Source organism: Dicentrarchus labrax, unplaced genomic scaffold (assembly GCF_905237075.1).
Source record: "Dicentrarchus labrax unplaced genomic scaffold, dlabrax2021, whole genome shotgun sequence".
Taxonomy (NCBI): Eukaryota; Metazoa; Chordata; class Actinopteri; family Moronidae; genus Dicentrarchus; species Dicentrarchus labrax.
In genome coordinates, this window is record NW_026136703.1 from 5127827 (window position 1) to 5141989 (window position 14163).

At 44.6% G+C, this 14163-nt stretch overlaps 2 protein-coding genes across 2 annotated transcripts; one reads left to right on the forward strand and one right to left on the reverse strand.

Annotated features, from left to right (window-relative positions):
- Nucleotides 1-469: 469 nt before the first annotated feature.
- On the reverse strand, nucleotides 470-9555 carry slc4a1ap (solute carrier family 4 member 1 adaptor protein). Its single transcript, XM_051396152.1, has 14 exons — nucleotides 8706-9555; nucleotides 6453-6672; nucleotides 6141-6269; nucleotides 5994-6054; nucleotides 5765-5904; nucleotides 5505-5665; nucleotides 4791-4860; nucleotides 4516-4705; nucleotides 4166-4262; nucleotides 3800-4058; nucleotides 3298-3402; nucleotides 3095-3180; nucleotides 2914-2983; nucleotides 470-1511 (listed from the first exon to the last, which is right to left on the reverse strand). The coding sequence occupies exons 1-14, from the start codon at nucleotides 9534-9536 to the stop codon at nucleotides 1462-1464; spliced, it is 2469 nt and encodes an 822-aa protein (XP_051252112.1). The 5' UTR covers nucleotides 9537-9555; the 3' UTR covers nucleotides 470-1461.
- Nucleotides 9556-9733: 178 nt separating this feature from the next.
- On the forward strand, nucleotides 9734-13928 carry supt7l (SPT7 like, STAGA complex subunit gamma). The gene is made up of 5 exons (XM_051396153.1): nucleotides 9734-9863; nucleotides 10604-11080; nucleotides 11288-11612; nucleotides 12888-13125; nucleotides 13382-13928. Exons 2-5 carry the CDS (start codon nucleotides 10644-10646, stop codon nucleotides 13684-13686), a joined length of 1305 nt encoding a protein of 434 aa, XP_051252113.1. The 5' UTR covers nucleotides 9734-9863; nucleotides 10604-10643; the 3' UTR covers nucleotides 13687-13928.
- Nucleotides 13929-14163: the final 235 nt, after the last annotated feature.

Below are 14163 nucleotides of genomic sequence, written 5' to 3' on the forward strand. Positions count from 1 at the left end.
CTACAGTAGCCCAGAAACAACATTTTTTACACATCTATAAAGTCACAAGATACTCCACTGGATCTTCTTGCATTTTCCAGAGATGTCAAAATGTACTTTTTCTTTTTTACTTGATCTGACTGACAAAGAACATCATCTTCAGTGTGTATGAGAAGGATGTGCCAGGTGGAGGGACAGAGGGCTCCTCTCATGTGTTTGGGGCAGGGAAGAATGCTTCCACCACCGATTAGTGGGTCACAGCCAAGACCACAAGCCTCTTTGTGCCAGATCATACCCTGAGAAACGCTCTTTGTGTTTGTGAGAGAGCATGAAAGAGAGGGAAAGAAACTCTGACGTCAAAAAACTGGGTTGTGCGTGAAGGCGTCCCAGAAGCGTACACCAGAGAAGATCGACGGCTGGAAAATGTAGGTGAGAACGGACATAATAGAGTGCGTGAGAAGTGCGTGAAAAGCGTAGAGCGACTCCCAGGTTATGTACAGACAATTTTATTATACATTTATGTAACAAAATACAGTTTACAAATTCTTTACTTTGTTTTGAGAAAAGACGACAGGAAAGAGGGTGGAAAGTGTGGCAGTGAACCAACAGAACAGCACTGAGTGGGATTTCACAGAGCGAGGAATCCTGCTCCAGGCAAACACACACCGATAGCTGACTCGCTCATAAAGACAATCTTGTTAAAAAGAGAACTTTGAGAAGGTTGGGCTGTGTGTGTGTGTGTGTGTGAGAGAGAGAGAGTGAGAGAGAGTCGGTGTAGTCACAGACACACACACTCCACTTAGCTTGAGTCATTATCAGCTTGCGTTTCATCCAGTAAGCCATCCAAGTGTCCAGATGGTCAGAAAAGCTGCTTCAATGCTCTCCCTCTTTCTCCCCTCTTGCTACACACTCTCCTTTGGAGGAAAAAAAAAGGTTATGCCAGCGATTGACTGCCGCCAAATAGGGGAGGGATGCAGATTTCATGTCAGGTGGACTTAACTGCAAGGGGGGGGGCGGGCAACCAAAGACCAAAAAGCTGAATTCAGATCAGTTACAGCTCCTGCTCGGTCCCTTTCTATTTCCTGCTTGGATGATATAGAATTTAAAGGGAAAAAAAGGACAAAATTCAAGTGCTACCCATCTCTATTATAGTCCTGGGTGAGAAGTGCCAGCGGGCTGACTGCCCAGTGTCTGCTCTGAGGGGGGGGGGCAATTCCCCAAGCTTGCCAGTTTAATGTGAATTGGACCAGTGTGCTTTTTGTTTATGGCAGTGTGAGAATGAAATATCCCCAACAGATAAATAAAGAGGTGCAGCATTATTATCTCCGCCTGCTCTGTTACAGGCTCTTTTAAACACACACAGACACACACAGACACACACACACAGGGCCTGGGGTGGGTGCAGGGGGTTAATGGTCGGAGCTGGGGAGGCTTTGTGTTGCAGGTATTATCTGCAGCATAAAAGCTGGCGGAGTGGAGAACTCAGTAGCCGTACTTGTCGTTTAGGGCTGTGCGGCCGTCTCCGGTCTGACCTACGAGTGGAGAAAACAGATTTAGCGTCAGAAGGATTCAGTCACAATTCGTGTTGTATCAAGTGTTCAAAGAAAGGAAAGTGAAATTGATTGGGAGGAAAGTACGGCTCCCCAACTGCAGTTATCAAAGCGATCCTGAAACGACGCAGCGAGATTAGCTGTGACCCTGAAATCCGCTGCTTCAAAGTTTATTTTTATTCCAGCGTATCTTATCATTTTTAAGTGACTTTGATCTGCATTCCTTAGTGAACAATGAAAATGTCGCTGCAATTTCAGCTGCACAAATGGACCATGAAAGCCTGTTTACTTCCTCTCACCATGTCCTTAACCCCCCACCCCCTTCATTCCTGAGCTCAGTAGGAAGAAGAACAGGACAGCCAGTCGGTGTCAACAAACTGTTTGTCAGGTTATAGACAGACACAGTATGGGATCGGCACTGGGGGGGGGGAGTATGAAGTTACCTTCGCAGCTTTGGAAATATGTTCAGGTTCAAAAGGTCTAAAGAACTCGTATATCTCACTTATCAGAACAAAGAGCAACGGGGTTACGCTCACACTGCTTGCTTAATAAGCCTGACTATCACTTAAGGAGATGATCAATTGGTCAATAAAGCCAACTTTCCTCCGGATGGCACAGCTCTACTCAACTACTCGCTCTTGCAACGTGAGGCATCCTGTACAAACCCCGCATTTTAAATGGCCCAGCTACCATCAACAGCGACCTCTTTTTATTTACTAAAAAGCAGTAAATCCTTGATTCCCACTCCAGGACCTTTTCAGGACATTTGCCAGGAGTTTTATTTTTTTTTATACAGGACTTGCTAACAAATGTCATCATATAAGCTGTGGTTTCAGGCAAATTGGCTCTATTCATTTGGCCACAGCCCATAAGCAACTGTGGCTTATGAACCACAGCAACAAGACACGTAATCATTAATAGGCTGAATGCACGTAGATGTGAGGATTTCGATCACAGCCCACTCTGCATCTGGTAACCCCGCTCTCAACTGTCATTCAGTTTATCCTACCAACAGTCGAGTTTCAAACTATACACACCCAGGAATACATAGGTGATCTGAGTGGGGGGCTAAAATATTACCAGGACAACAGAGATTATTTGCAGGATATTTGGTCATTTTCATTCATTTCCAGATGTTTCCATGACTGGAAAACTAGTCTCTGAATGTCCAGCTCTTCCAGGGTGTGTGGGAACCCTTTAAACATTCAGTGTTGGTTACAGTCAGGCAATGAATAAAGGCTGCAGCTTCTCAAGACCAAAGTAAAACTTGGTGTTGTTTCCGCAACCGCCTCGCTCAAACGTTCAACTCCGCCTATGTTTAGGGGGTGCTACCCAAATATAGCTCAAGTCAGTCCTGGAGCAAACAGATGAGTCAGGTATTTACCTGTAGGAGGCATCCAGACACAGTAATCAGGGTCGTCCTCTGGATACTCTCCTGAGAGCTGCACTGGTGGCTGTGGACACAAAACATGAGGAAATTCAATTTAGTCACATTTCTCCGTATGATGCAATGAAATGTTTGTGTGTGTGTGTGTGTGTGTGTGTGCGTGCGTGCGTGTGCCTACCCTGCTGGGGCCCATCACTTTCTTCTTCACATTCTTTCTGGGGCTGGGCTCTGCTGCTGGCTCTCTGTCGCCTTCTGCTTTGGACTCTAAAGAGACGTAGGTATAGTACATTAACGATGCCGATACCACTGACACACAACGACCAATATTCAATACTAGAGAGAGCACAGACTAATATGGAAACTACAAAACACAGGACCCACCTGGACTGGATGAGGGGGCCACGGCCGCGCGGTTGCTGCTGTGCTGAGGAACCTGCTCCTCCGCTTCAGCAGACTCATCCACTGTCCTCTGTTTGTGGCTCTGCTCTAATATGAAATCATACAAACACAAATATCAAGTCTAATAATTAGTATATACACTTATTTACAAGTTTAAAACAAATCAGCATTACATTTAGAATCAGTTCTTTTTGAGATCTTTCGAGGTGTCTCAGTAATCACAGGGACAGACATTAGCTGACTTTGCACCTAAAACGTAAAAATAGACTACTTTTCTAGAAAACTAGAATTTATTAAATCTATGTGATTTCTTTACATAACTGTACGTATGGATGATACATAGACAGCAGTATGCTTTTTGAATGTATCACAGCCCTACTGCCACCCAGTGGCATAAGAACTGCATATTTAAATAAGAATTAACAGAGGGTACTTTTTCCTGAAAACCCTTCCTCCAGTTCTTCCGTGGGTCCAGTGTTTTTACCTTTCGGCTCTCGGGACGGTGCTGGTTGTCGTCTTCGCTGCCCTGAGGAAGTGCTCTCTCCAGACATGGATGCCCCGGACTCTTCAGAGTCAACATTCATCTCTGTGATAGCTGCACACTCTTTATCATCGTTAGCCTCATTACTCTCTGCTGCTGTCTCCTCCTCTTCCTCTTCCTCTTCCTCCTCTTCTCCACTGGGTGAAAGTGCTTTCATGTTGAAGAGCTCTGCGGGCAAGTTGGGCCGCTTCGGAGGCAACTTCTGCAAGAGAGAACACAAAAGTAGAGAGAGAGGTTGAGAAAAAGACAGATAAGAGACAGAATGTATTCACAGGAGCTTAAACGAGGTATCAAACATGAGACACCTACCCCAATGGTGCCCGTCTTCAGTCTGAATTTGCTTCCTCCCTTCATGGCTCCAAACAGCGGTAAGGTCTTTTTAGGCTTCTCTGCCTCTGAGCTTCCACTATCACACCAACACACATCAAAATGAGTCTTTAATTCTGCTCTGATATATATTGGAATAAAAGATTTCCCCCAAAAGTTTCATCACAGTTAACTTTTAAATGTTTCAAAACGCATTCCTATACTTCATCTGTACTGATTATGTGCTGATATTTCAGGAAATAGTGTGTTTGCCTCAAATACAGTTTCTCAGATGTTTCTGTGATATTCTACAGCATCCAGTCTGACACCCTGAATGTAGCACCGTGTCTAACCCCGGCAACAGTGAGGGCATCTGGGCGGGCCGCGTGAGTTCCACCAGCTTGCGGAGCCTCTGAGCGTCTTTGCGCAAGTCGGCCACGTGCACGTGGAGCTTCCTGCGCTCCACGGCGTCCATCGCTGCCTCTTTCCGCACTGCGGTCATAAAGGCGTCCAGCGGGTCCTCGGTGGAAGAGCCGGAGGAGTCTTAGAGGAGGGATGAGACATACTGTAACACATGGAGAACATGCATCTGTAGGTAGTGTGGCAGAGAGAACACTCCATGACTCACCTCCTCTATCAGCACTGAGCTTTTTCTGAGTCTCTGCCAGCTCCTTCTCCACCTCTGACAGTTTGGCCACCTACACGAAAATCAAATACATGAATGTTACCACAGAAACATACAGCACGCTTGTTACACATCATAGTACAAGTGCTGTTTACACAAATACACCTCTCAGTATAGATCGGTTTCTAAAGTCAAGTTTATACATGTATTTTGACAGAGAGGAGACACACCGGACTGATACAACATTTACTGGATGGATTGCCATGATATTTGGTACATAGATCGTCTCCAGAGGGCTGCCACTAACAATTACGTTTATTAATGATTGCTTTGTCAATTCTCTCTATTAATCTATCAGTTGTTCAGTCCATAAGATGTCAGAAAATGATGAAAATGGTTCCCAAAGCCCAAGATGACATCCTCAAATGTGCAACCCAAAGATATTGCGCTTCCTGTCATAGAGGACTACAGAGACTGGAAAATATTTACATTTGTCAAGATGAAATTTAACACCTAAGTACAGCCTCACAGTGCCACTAGCATAGCTGTAGACTGTTCAGCATTAGACATGAGGCTTTACACCAATGATCTGTGTGTAGTTTCTCTTTAATAAAGCAAAGTGCCTTCAGCATCATGCTGAACAAGTGTAAATAAAGTGAAGATTAAAGATGTACTGAATCAGAATATTGTGATGCATAAACAGTAGCAGATTTTTACCAATGATTCATAGGTCTCAGGCCGCTTCTCAATCTTTCCCGCCTTTTTCATTCTCTCCTGCCTCTTCTTCTCCACAGTGCCGGTCCGATCCAGGAAGGTGTCATCATCACTGTCGTAGTAGTCCTCATCTTCCCAGTTCTTCTTCTTGCGCTTACGGGACACTAGAAATAAGACAGGAAAAAGTCTTATTGCAATCCTCATTAATACAAGCTGGACGGTCTCATAATTCTACTTTCAGACATTCCCACTGGAGTTCCCACCTGCTTCCTGGCGCAGCAGCCCTCTGGCTTCCAGCATTCGACAAGCCTCCAGGCAGCACTGGATGGCCGCTTCTTTCTTCTTCCCTGTGTGGGTCACCTCAGCAACCAGCTGCCGGCCCACGGCATCGTCCACCGGAAGCCTGACAGAAACATCAGCAGGAACGGTGTGACTCCAGGCGAGGAAACATATTTTGTACACTCATAGATCAAGGGGTTTCACATCACTTACTTTATTCTGCAGAGCCAGCTGCCATGGCTTTTGTCTTCATACTCAAACTCCAGCTCCTCTCCTAAAGTAAAAGCATGCCAAAGTTGAAGTCAAGGGAAACTCAAGAACCATGAAAACAATGGAACCAGACATCTGTGGACTTCTCACCTTCCCTGTCATAGAAGCCCTGCAAAGCCTTCTTTGGGTCTTTCAGGTAGGCAGCTTCCTGGTCCTCGTGGAACTCTGTTGAAAAAGGGTTTTCCTCGTTCTCGTCTTCCTCTGGAACAGCCTCCTCGGCTGCAGGGTGGATTTATGGAGACAGATGGAATGAAAGGAAAGGAGAGAGCAAAAAGGATTAACATGCTCCTTCAGAGAAAGTTGACACCGACACACTCGGGATGACAACGCAGCGATATGTCAACACAGATGACACGTAGCGCGCTCTGGCGTAATCCTACAACCGGCAGAAAAAAGGCTCACCTATTCCCCATGAACAGCCCGAGTCTTCATTTGACTGTTTGCTCTGGCCCTTGTTGCTTTCGCCTTCCTCCTTCTCCTCCTCCTCCATATCATCATCATCATCATCATCAGAACCGTCTCCCATCATCCTCTTTTCCAGCTTTTCCTTCTGTTTGCGGGCTCGCTCCCTCAGCTCTGTCACTGTTAGCTCAGACTCCTCTTCCTCATCAAACTCTGGACCCTGTGGAAGGAGGAAAGGTGAATGTGGAAAGTTCATGAAAAATATTTGGTTGCTAAACCAAATCAAGTTCCCCTTGAAATTCAGAAAAAGGGCAAAGAGAAATATATGATATGTATAATAAAATATTCATATAATGAGCTCCATGTTTCCTTTCATATGTTCCTTGATTTCTGATGTGCAGACACAGGGCTCTGCTGCAATACTGTGACAGTGAACTTGAGAGCAAGGTAAGCCCTGTCATATTTTGGACTAAGGTGTTTGTACAATGAGCATCATCTACCTTTTCCCTGTCAGAAATATGTCAATAAAGTCCTTTACATGTCATTCTGCTGTCTGAGTAAATTTTGATAGCTTCAGCATCACAGCTCTCTTAATTTAAGTTTTTTTTAAAGCAGACTCATAAGCCTTTCTTCACAGCACACATTTTGGCTCATCGTGGCAGAAAAACACACGTGGAACTATTAATCAACAGTCACTGCACTGCGATGCAGAAAGGAATAATGTAACACCTGTGCCTGAAGTCAAAATGTCAACTTTAGTTTCACTCCACATTCTTGTGTAATGGCTCTGTGGCCCACCAGGGGGGGCTACTGCACAGTTTAACTTAAAACACTGATTTAGTCTATAAAATGCACAAAAGAACTAAATGCCAATGAAAATTTCCCACAACCCAAATCTTTCAAATGTTTGCCCAACAGTCCAAAATATACAGTAAATCAACAATGATATAAAAGTGAACTGCAAGCAGAGAATGAGAAAGCATTTTTGCTTGATAAATGACTTAAATGATTAACAGTCAAAACAAAAGCAATCAAAACATTTCTCCAATGGATCAAGTGGCAGATAAATCAACCAACTATTAATAAACTGCTGCACAAGTTCACAGCTTTTCACTTGGCTTACACACACTGAAGAGACAACCATGTGGTTAAAAAGTGAGTGTGGAGCCCTATACTATAACTCTCAAGCATGCTGCCTAAACACCCTCAGGCACCGTTGTCTTTTATAGATGTTAACACGTTCCTCCCATCCTAAATGACAACAAACCTAAACTAAAACACTTGCTCGTGTGAAATATATATTATGTTATACTGCATAGATCAGTGCAGTTTAGTGACATACTTTTGATCCTCTATATCATTAATTAATAAAAAATCCATCTACAACAACGTTACTGGGCAAGATAACCATGTATATTAGACTGGAATGTGCATGGAATAATGGAATTTTTGGGGAATTTATTTTCTTTAATATTGGCATTATATTTCATCCGCCATTCATTCATTTCATGTTTGAGCCCTGTAAGAGGCTACAGCAGAGTGGGAAGATTAAAAGAAATTAGGCTAAAGGTTGTAATGTTATAAATGATGAGAGTGGTCTGGGCTGAATAACAGGGATATTTTTTCATATTTGTTTAGGTCTATATGTCAGTGAATGTCGTCGTCATTATTATTATAAGCCAGAAAGATAGAGAATCACATCATCTCAAAACCTTGCTGGAATCAAGTCTATAGTGACGCATCCCTGCTGTGAGAGGGACTAATGAAAGCTGTCCTGTTATCCTTAAAGCTGCAGCAGGTCATTTTTATACATAAAAAATCTACGAGACAGATAATCTGTGAAAAAAAAAAAAAAACAGGTTCCTCTGGCTCCTTACGGGTGCTCCTAATAGTGCTTTAAAGAATCCACCGGGCCTGAACGAAAACAACCAATCAGAGCCAAGAAAGATGGAACGACGCTTTGGTCTGGTGGATTGAGGACAGTTGATTGTTGAGTCATATTCCCAGCATCCATATTTGATACCCTAGGAATGAGACTCAATCAACTTTCTTTCTCAGCTCTGATTGGTTGTTTTCGTTCAGGCCCGGTGGATTCTTGTAAACACCATTAAAGGAGGAACCCACTGTCTGTCTCATACTACCTGTCAGGATAGAGCGAAAGTTTCAGCAAACATAACAAAAGTGAGCTAGAGCAGCTTTAATATATCCACGTCAGTATATTTAGTGCACGTGGGGGTCCACATCACCACTTACCTGCAGGATAAAAAGCCTCGTGCTCCCACCAAACTTTAAGACATGCCCCACACGCAGTCTGATGTAGGTCTTCGGGGGGATCTTGTTCTTGTTCACCACAGTGCCGTGTGTGCTGCCCAGGTCGTGGATGTAAAACCCTCTCTCCTCCCCCACAGACTCCCCCTCTCCAGCCTCTCTGCGGTACTGAATCACCGCATGGTACCTGGAGATGGAGGGATGCTCCAGAGACACGTCACACACAGGTAAACGTCCGACCACGAAGTAACTCCCCTGGGTGAGGGGTACCGTGTCCACTATGGTGCCGTTTTTAAGGATTTCCAAAGCATACGGGGTATCTGGAGCTATGCCACCCCAGGGCGGTTCTGTATATGGGAGAGGGGGGAATTTACCAGCCGGGGGCACTTTAGGAGGAAGCACCCTGGGTTTAGCTTCTGGCTTGGTTTTGACGCGAGCCACATTCTCATCTTTCACGAGGTTTTTGTCCTCTTCTTGGTCTTTCTCGGTGGTGTTGTTTTCATTTACAGGACCAGAACAGTCCTCTGTAGTAGTGTGTTCAACCTCGGCGTTGTTATTTTCTGTCACCCTTTTTGTTTCGGCTGCTGTGGCTTTGGACGGCGCAGCGACGCCACTGCGTTTGGTGGTGAGGGAAGGTGCCGCGAAAAGAGCCGGTTTCTTAAAAGTGTCGTCTGTTTCTGGTTCAGGTTTGTGTAAGTCTTTCTTTTCAGGCTCAACCCCAACCTCAGTGGCCGAGCACTGGACTGTTTCTGTTGCAGAATTCATTTCTTCATCCGTATTTTTCACACACACGTCTGACGGCGGGGAGGCGGCCATGTTCTATCTGGTGCGACTGTGAATTGTGCCCGAGTTTTGAACCTATATAAATCTCATACATACTGTACTATAAGACAGAATATAGTCTGGAAAAAAAGCATTTGAAAAATCATTCAAATACGATTACACGGCATGTTGACTGAATTTATAATTTAATCCCCGGCGATTTTTTTATGTTGCGGAACTAAAATTCTTGTTCCGCCGATTTCACCCGAGTTGTTTTTGCAACAAGGACTAGAAAACTTAGTTCCCGGGCAACAACCCCGTAAAGATCGGAGGGCTATTGGTTGCAGTTATAAACAGACGTGCCATCCATCCCTGTGTAATGTGAGTCACTGCTGGATTTCTAATGTATTGATCATTTAACTAACGTTAGATAAACATGCTAGCTTACTTGTTACTCGCTGCTCCTTCATCAGTTGTTGGTTTGTGCGTTTTCTCTTGTACGCTCATACACGACCAAACTCCAGTCAGGCACCTGACATTCCCGGTTGTCTTGCAATATGGCAAACAGACAGACCTGTTTAAACCTTGACTGAAGAGCTAACGCGAATCAATGCCATTTACTCCTCAGTTCGGCAAAAATAAATGAAACCTAATTGCGTTTCCAACACTGTTTAACCCTCAAGATGGCATTGCTTGCTATTGCTACTGTCTTCTATACATTATACATAAGCATATACAATACAAAGGCAAGGCGACCTCACTATAGTTGCTAATATTTTCTTTAAAACATGTTAGTGGCTGGACCTATGTATCTCTCTCTCTCTCTTGTGTGTGTGTGTGTGTGTGTGTGTGTGTGTGTGTGTGTGTGTGTGTGTGTGTGTGTGTGTGTGTGGAGTGCACGTTTTCCACCATGAGTGTTAATCCATTTTTTGCTACTGTTGGCTGGTATTTGGTGTGATTTAGTTGCCACTCTGTATCAGCAATAACTAAGAGTTAAAAAAAACTTCAACGTGAAGTTAATTATTGGTAGTGTATAAAAAAGTAGAGACTGATGTTGTTTATATCCACTTCGTCCTTGATGGTAATGGTCATTCCCGCTTCCCCTCTTTTCCAATTTTCAGACTCGAGTTTGAATTGGGTTCGGGTCTTTGATCGCTCATCATGATGCGTTACTGGGGTGAGATCCCTGGACCTGCAGGGGCTCCTCCCAGTCGCAGCTCCTTTGACTTGCTCCAGCGTGAGTTTCGCTCAGTGGAGATGCAGGACCCACCGCTGCACCAGCCCTCAGCCCAGCGTCCGCGGCCCACCACAATGCTGGACATCCCCTCAGAGCCCTGCAGCCTCACCATCCACACAGTGCAGCTGTGTCAGCACACCCGCCGCCTCCGTGGTCTCCTGGCAGCGGCCCAAGCCCAGGCTCAGGGTCAGAGCTCAGCGTCCTCTGAGGCTGGCAGCAAGCTGGAGGAGGCTGATACCACCCTCCCCCCGCGTCCTCCCACCCCACCTGTCATGCCAGATGACTTACTACCTGTGGACAGCAAAGCCCCGCGGCAGCCCTTCCAGCTGCGCCACAGTGACCCCGAAAGTGACTTCTACAAGTAAGTTAATCTGACTGTGTAGCTGAGCTCCCTCCCTTGTGATGAAATGCTTTCCATATCAGGTAAAGAATCTAAATTGTAGGCTTATCACTCACTCACTTTATATATTATATATTTATTTTACATATTATCTAATATTTCACTGATATAATCTCAGTCAATTTAGCAACCATTCATCATTTATCTCCTTTTATCTTCCATCATAAGGGGTAAAGGCGAGCCTGTCACAGAGCTGAGTTGGCCCTCCTGCCGGCAGCTCCTCTATCAATCAGTGGCCACTGTGTTGGCCCATGCCGGCTTTGAGTCGGCCCAGGAGAGCGTGCTGGAGACCCTGACGGACCTGGTCCATGAGCATTACCTGCGCCTCACCCGCCTGCTGCGGGTGGCGGTGGACCGGGAGGCTCGGCTAGGAGCCAGTCCCTTCCCAGACGTGGTGGAGCAAGTGTTCCATGAGGTGGGCATTGGCAGCGTGTTGGCCCTGCAGCGCTTCTGGCAAGTGCGGATCAAGGACTATCACAGCTACATGCTGCAGGTGAGGTTGGTCGTAACTGATCATAGGGTTGTGCTATTTGACAGTGTATAAGATCATTTACAATGTCTCAGGCATCCAAGATTTTGGCATACAGTTCATGCTGTAGTTAAACATACCGTGATAAAGGATTTTATTCACAATGCCCGCTGTTCAACATAATCATTTGTAATTTGGTTAATATTTGTTTTATTATTGAAATGCATCATTAAGCAGTTTGCTATGTAATGTCAGTAGAAGCTTTGACATAGACCACCAGTAGAGTCTTCTTCATGCTATCTCTGTCATTGGTTTATTACAGAAACAAGTAGTCAATCAGTTGAATGTCAAACATTCTCTAGTCCCAGATTTTCCAATATGACTATTTGCTACGTTTCTCAGTTATTTTAATCATTGTAAATTGACTATCTTTGGGTTTTGGTTGCACAAAACAAAACATTTGATGTGGGGCATCCCCACTACAAAATGGCAGCATTTTGTAGTTTTTAGAGTGCCTCTGTTAATAAAATATTAGGCTAATTAAGTTTCAGGGTACAGTAGCAGTGACACTATATCACGCCAAAAAGGACACGTACAGTATTTAATGATTAAGGTGACTGTTTAAACCATCTAACAGCTGTACCAATGATCAGACTGATAGGTCACATTGTACATTCACTTCACACAAATTAATCAGAGCAGCTTAGTAGAAAAGGTAAACCCTCATTATTACATCTACCACCTTCGCTAACCAATTTCCTGGGTAAAACACTGGAAGAATTCACCATTTGATGGCTATTGTTGGCTATATTTTGTAGTCTAAACGAGTAATTGGAAAAAAAGTCAGCAGATTAAATCATAATGAAAATAATCCCATTTGGCAAAGTGCTGAGACAGCGTTTGATAATATCTTTTCAACAATGCTGAATCATCTCAGAAAGCATAAAGGACTTTGCGCCAGTGAGAACAAAGGACCGTATGGCAGCTTGTGTGCACAAGCTGCTTGGAAGCGAGACAGAAACCAAACTGGGAGAGTCACTGTCTTCAGTGCCAACCTGACTTCTAAAGATATACAACTGTAGAGTTGGTCCTTTGTGTCTGTGACTAACTTTGGCAAAGAGCAATGTTCTTTTTACAATGTTTTGGATCAAAAACATTTAAATATTATATATAATAATATATTATATAATAATATTATCATTATTGAATTGAAATTCCAGATTATCAAGGCGCTAACATTTCTTTATCTTTGAGCTTTCACCAGTAAAATGGGACAAATAAAAGATGTTCCTCTTCCAGGTGAGTAAGGATCTGTCAGAGGAGTACGAGCGACTGGTGAACCCAGAGAAGGCTCTGGAGGACTCCAAGCCCCTGAGGATCAAGGAAGAACCTATGAGTGACATCTCCTTCCCTGTCAGCGAGGAGCCTGAGGCCGACCTGGCCTCCGGGGACCAAGCTCTGCCCATGGGGGTCCTCGGGGCCCACGGCGAGAGGCTAGCTTCAGGCCTGGACGGTGACCATTCACCTCACACCTCAGGTGAGACGAGCGTTCCTGTTCAAATGGGTACGTCTTCATTCATCTCTGAGTTTTTTACAGAGAGGACTGAAGTGTGCAGCCTCTCTGGAATAAACCTTCAGTGTTTGATGTTCTGTGCACTGATGGGGAGAACTTAAAGGAGGGAGAGTTCTTTTTATTTTGCAGATGAAACGCAGATGTTATCCACTTTCACTTGTGTAAGTGCATTGCCTTAAGTAACTTCACCTTTACTAAATTTGTTCTCCTCTCTTATAAGGAGGGGGCGGGGCCAACAACTCCCCACTGTGGCCGCAGGTCAAAATGGAGCCACAGGATGGCGAGGAGGGCCAGGGTGCCAGCCATCATCATCACCACCACCACCACCACCACAGCGTCCTGGGCGGAGATGTGTTCGAGGAGGGTGGGCCCATGTCCACCATGAGCGAGTCAGGAGGGGCCATGGCGCCCTCCCCCGGAGGCGCGGTGTCAGACGCCAGCTACGCTTCGCATTCACCCGACTCCTTGATGGGAGCCTCGCCTGTCTTCAACCAAAGACCCAAGAAACGGGCAAAGAAGATGTGAGGCCATATTTGAGGAATCTGAACTGGATAACTCATTAGTTATCCTGCAGTGAAAATAATATTGTGGTGAAACCCGCCAGCTGTTTTCCAGCTGTTGAGATGATGGCCACTGTACTGACTGACTGAGACGAACTGAAGGGGAATGTGGGGAAAGAAAGTGATATTTTGTAGTTTTTTCATTTGTTTGTATGAGTATAGTTTCTCTAAACATAGCTGATGTTGCCATTAAATATATTAATGGGTTTTTATTGTCAAAAGACTAAACATCTTTTGAAGTATGACTTCATTTGAGTTACTAAGCGCTTTTCATAGAAAAGCATATAAAGGAGGGTTACAGTTACCCCAGTGAATAGAAGAACAGGAAAAACTAAGAGGTCCAAAAGCAGATAATTTAGTTAAACAGCTTAATAATTCAGCAGAATGGTTTGTTTACTCCAGCGATTAAGTCTCTTTCTCCTCACATAGCAATTACTGCCTC

What these genes read in the sequence shown, in the direction of transcription:
- supt7l (XM_051396153.1), top strand. Translation starts at nt 10,644, where the DNA reads ATGATGCGTTACTGGGGTGAGATCCCTGGACCTGCAGGGGCTCCTCCC. An exon ending in CCCGAAAGTGACTTCTACAA is followed by an intron (nt 11,081 to 11,287) that starts GTAAGTTAATCT and finishes TTCCATCATAAG; the next exon opens with GGGTAAAGGCGAGCCTGTCA. An exon ending in ATCACAGCTACATGCTGCAG is followed by an intron (nt 11,613 to 12,887) that starts GTGAGGTTGGTC and finishes TTCCTCTTCCAG; the next exon opens with GTGAGTAAGGATCTGTCAGA.
- slc4a1ap (XM_051396152.1), bottom strand. Translation starts at nt 9,536, where the DNA reads ATGGCCGCCTCCCCGCCGTCAGACGTGTGTGTGAAAAATACGGATGAA. An exon ending in GGGCTGTTCATGGGGAATAG is followed by an intron (nt 6,270 to 6,452) that starts GTGAGCCTTTTT and finishes TCCACCCTGCAG; the next exon opens with CCGAGGAGGCTGTTCCAGAG. An exon ending in GCTGCTGCGCCAGGAAGCAG is followed by an intron (nt 5,666 to 5,764) that starts GTGGGAACTCCA and finishes TCTTATTTCTAG; the next exon opens with TGTCCCGTAAGCGCAAGAAG.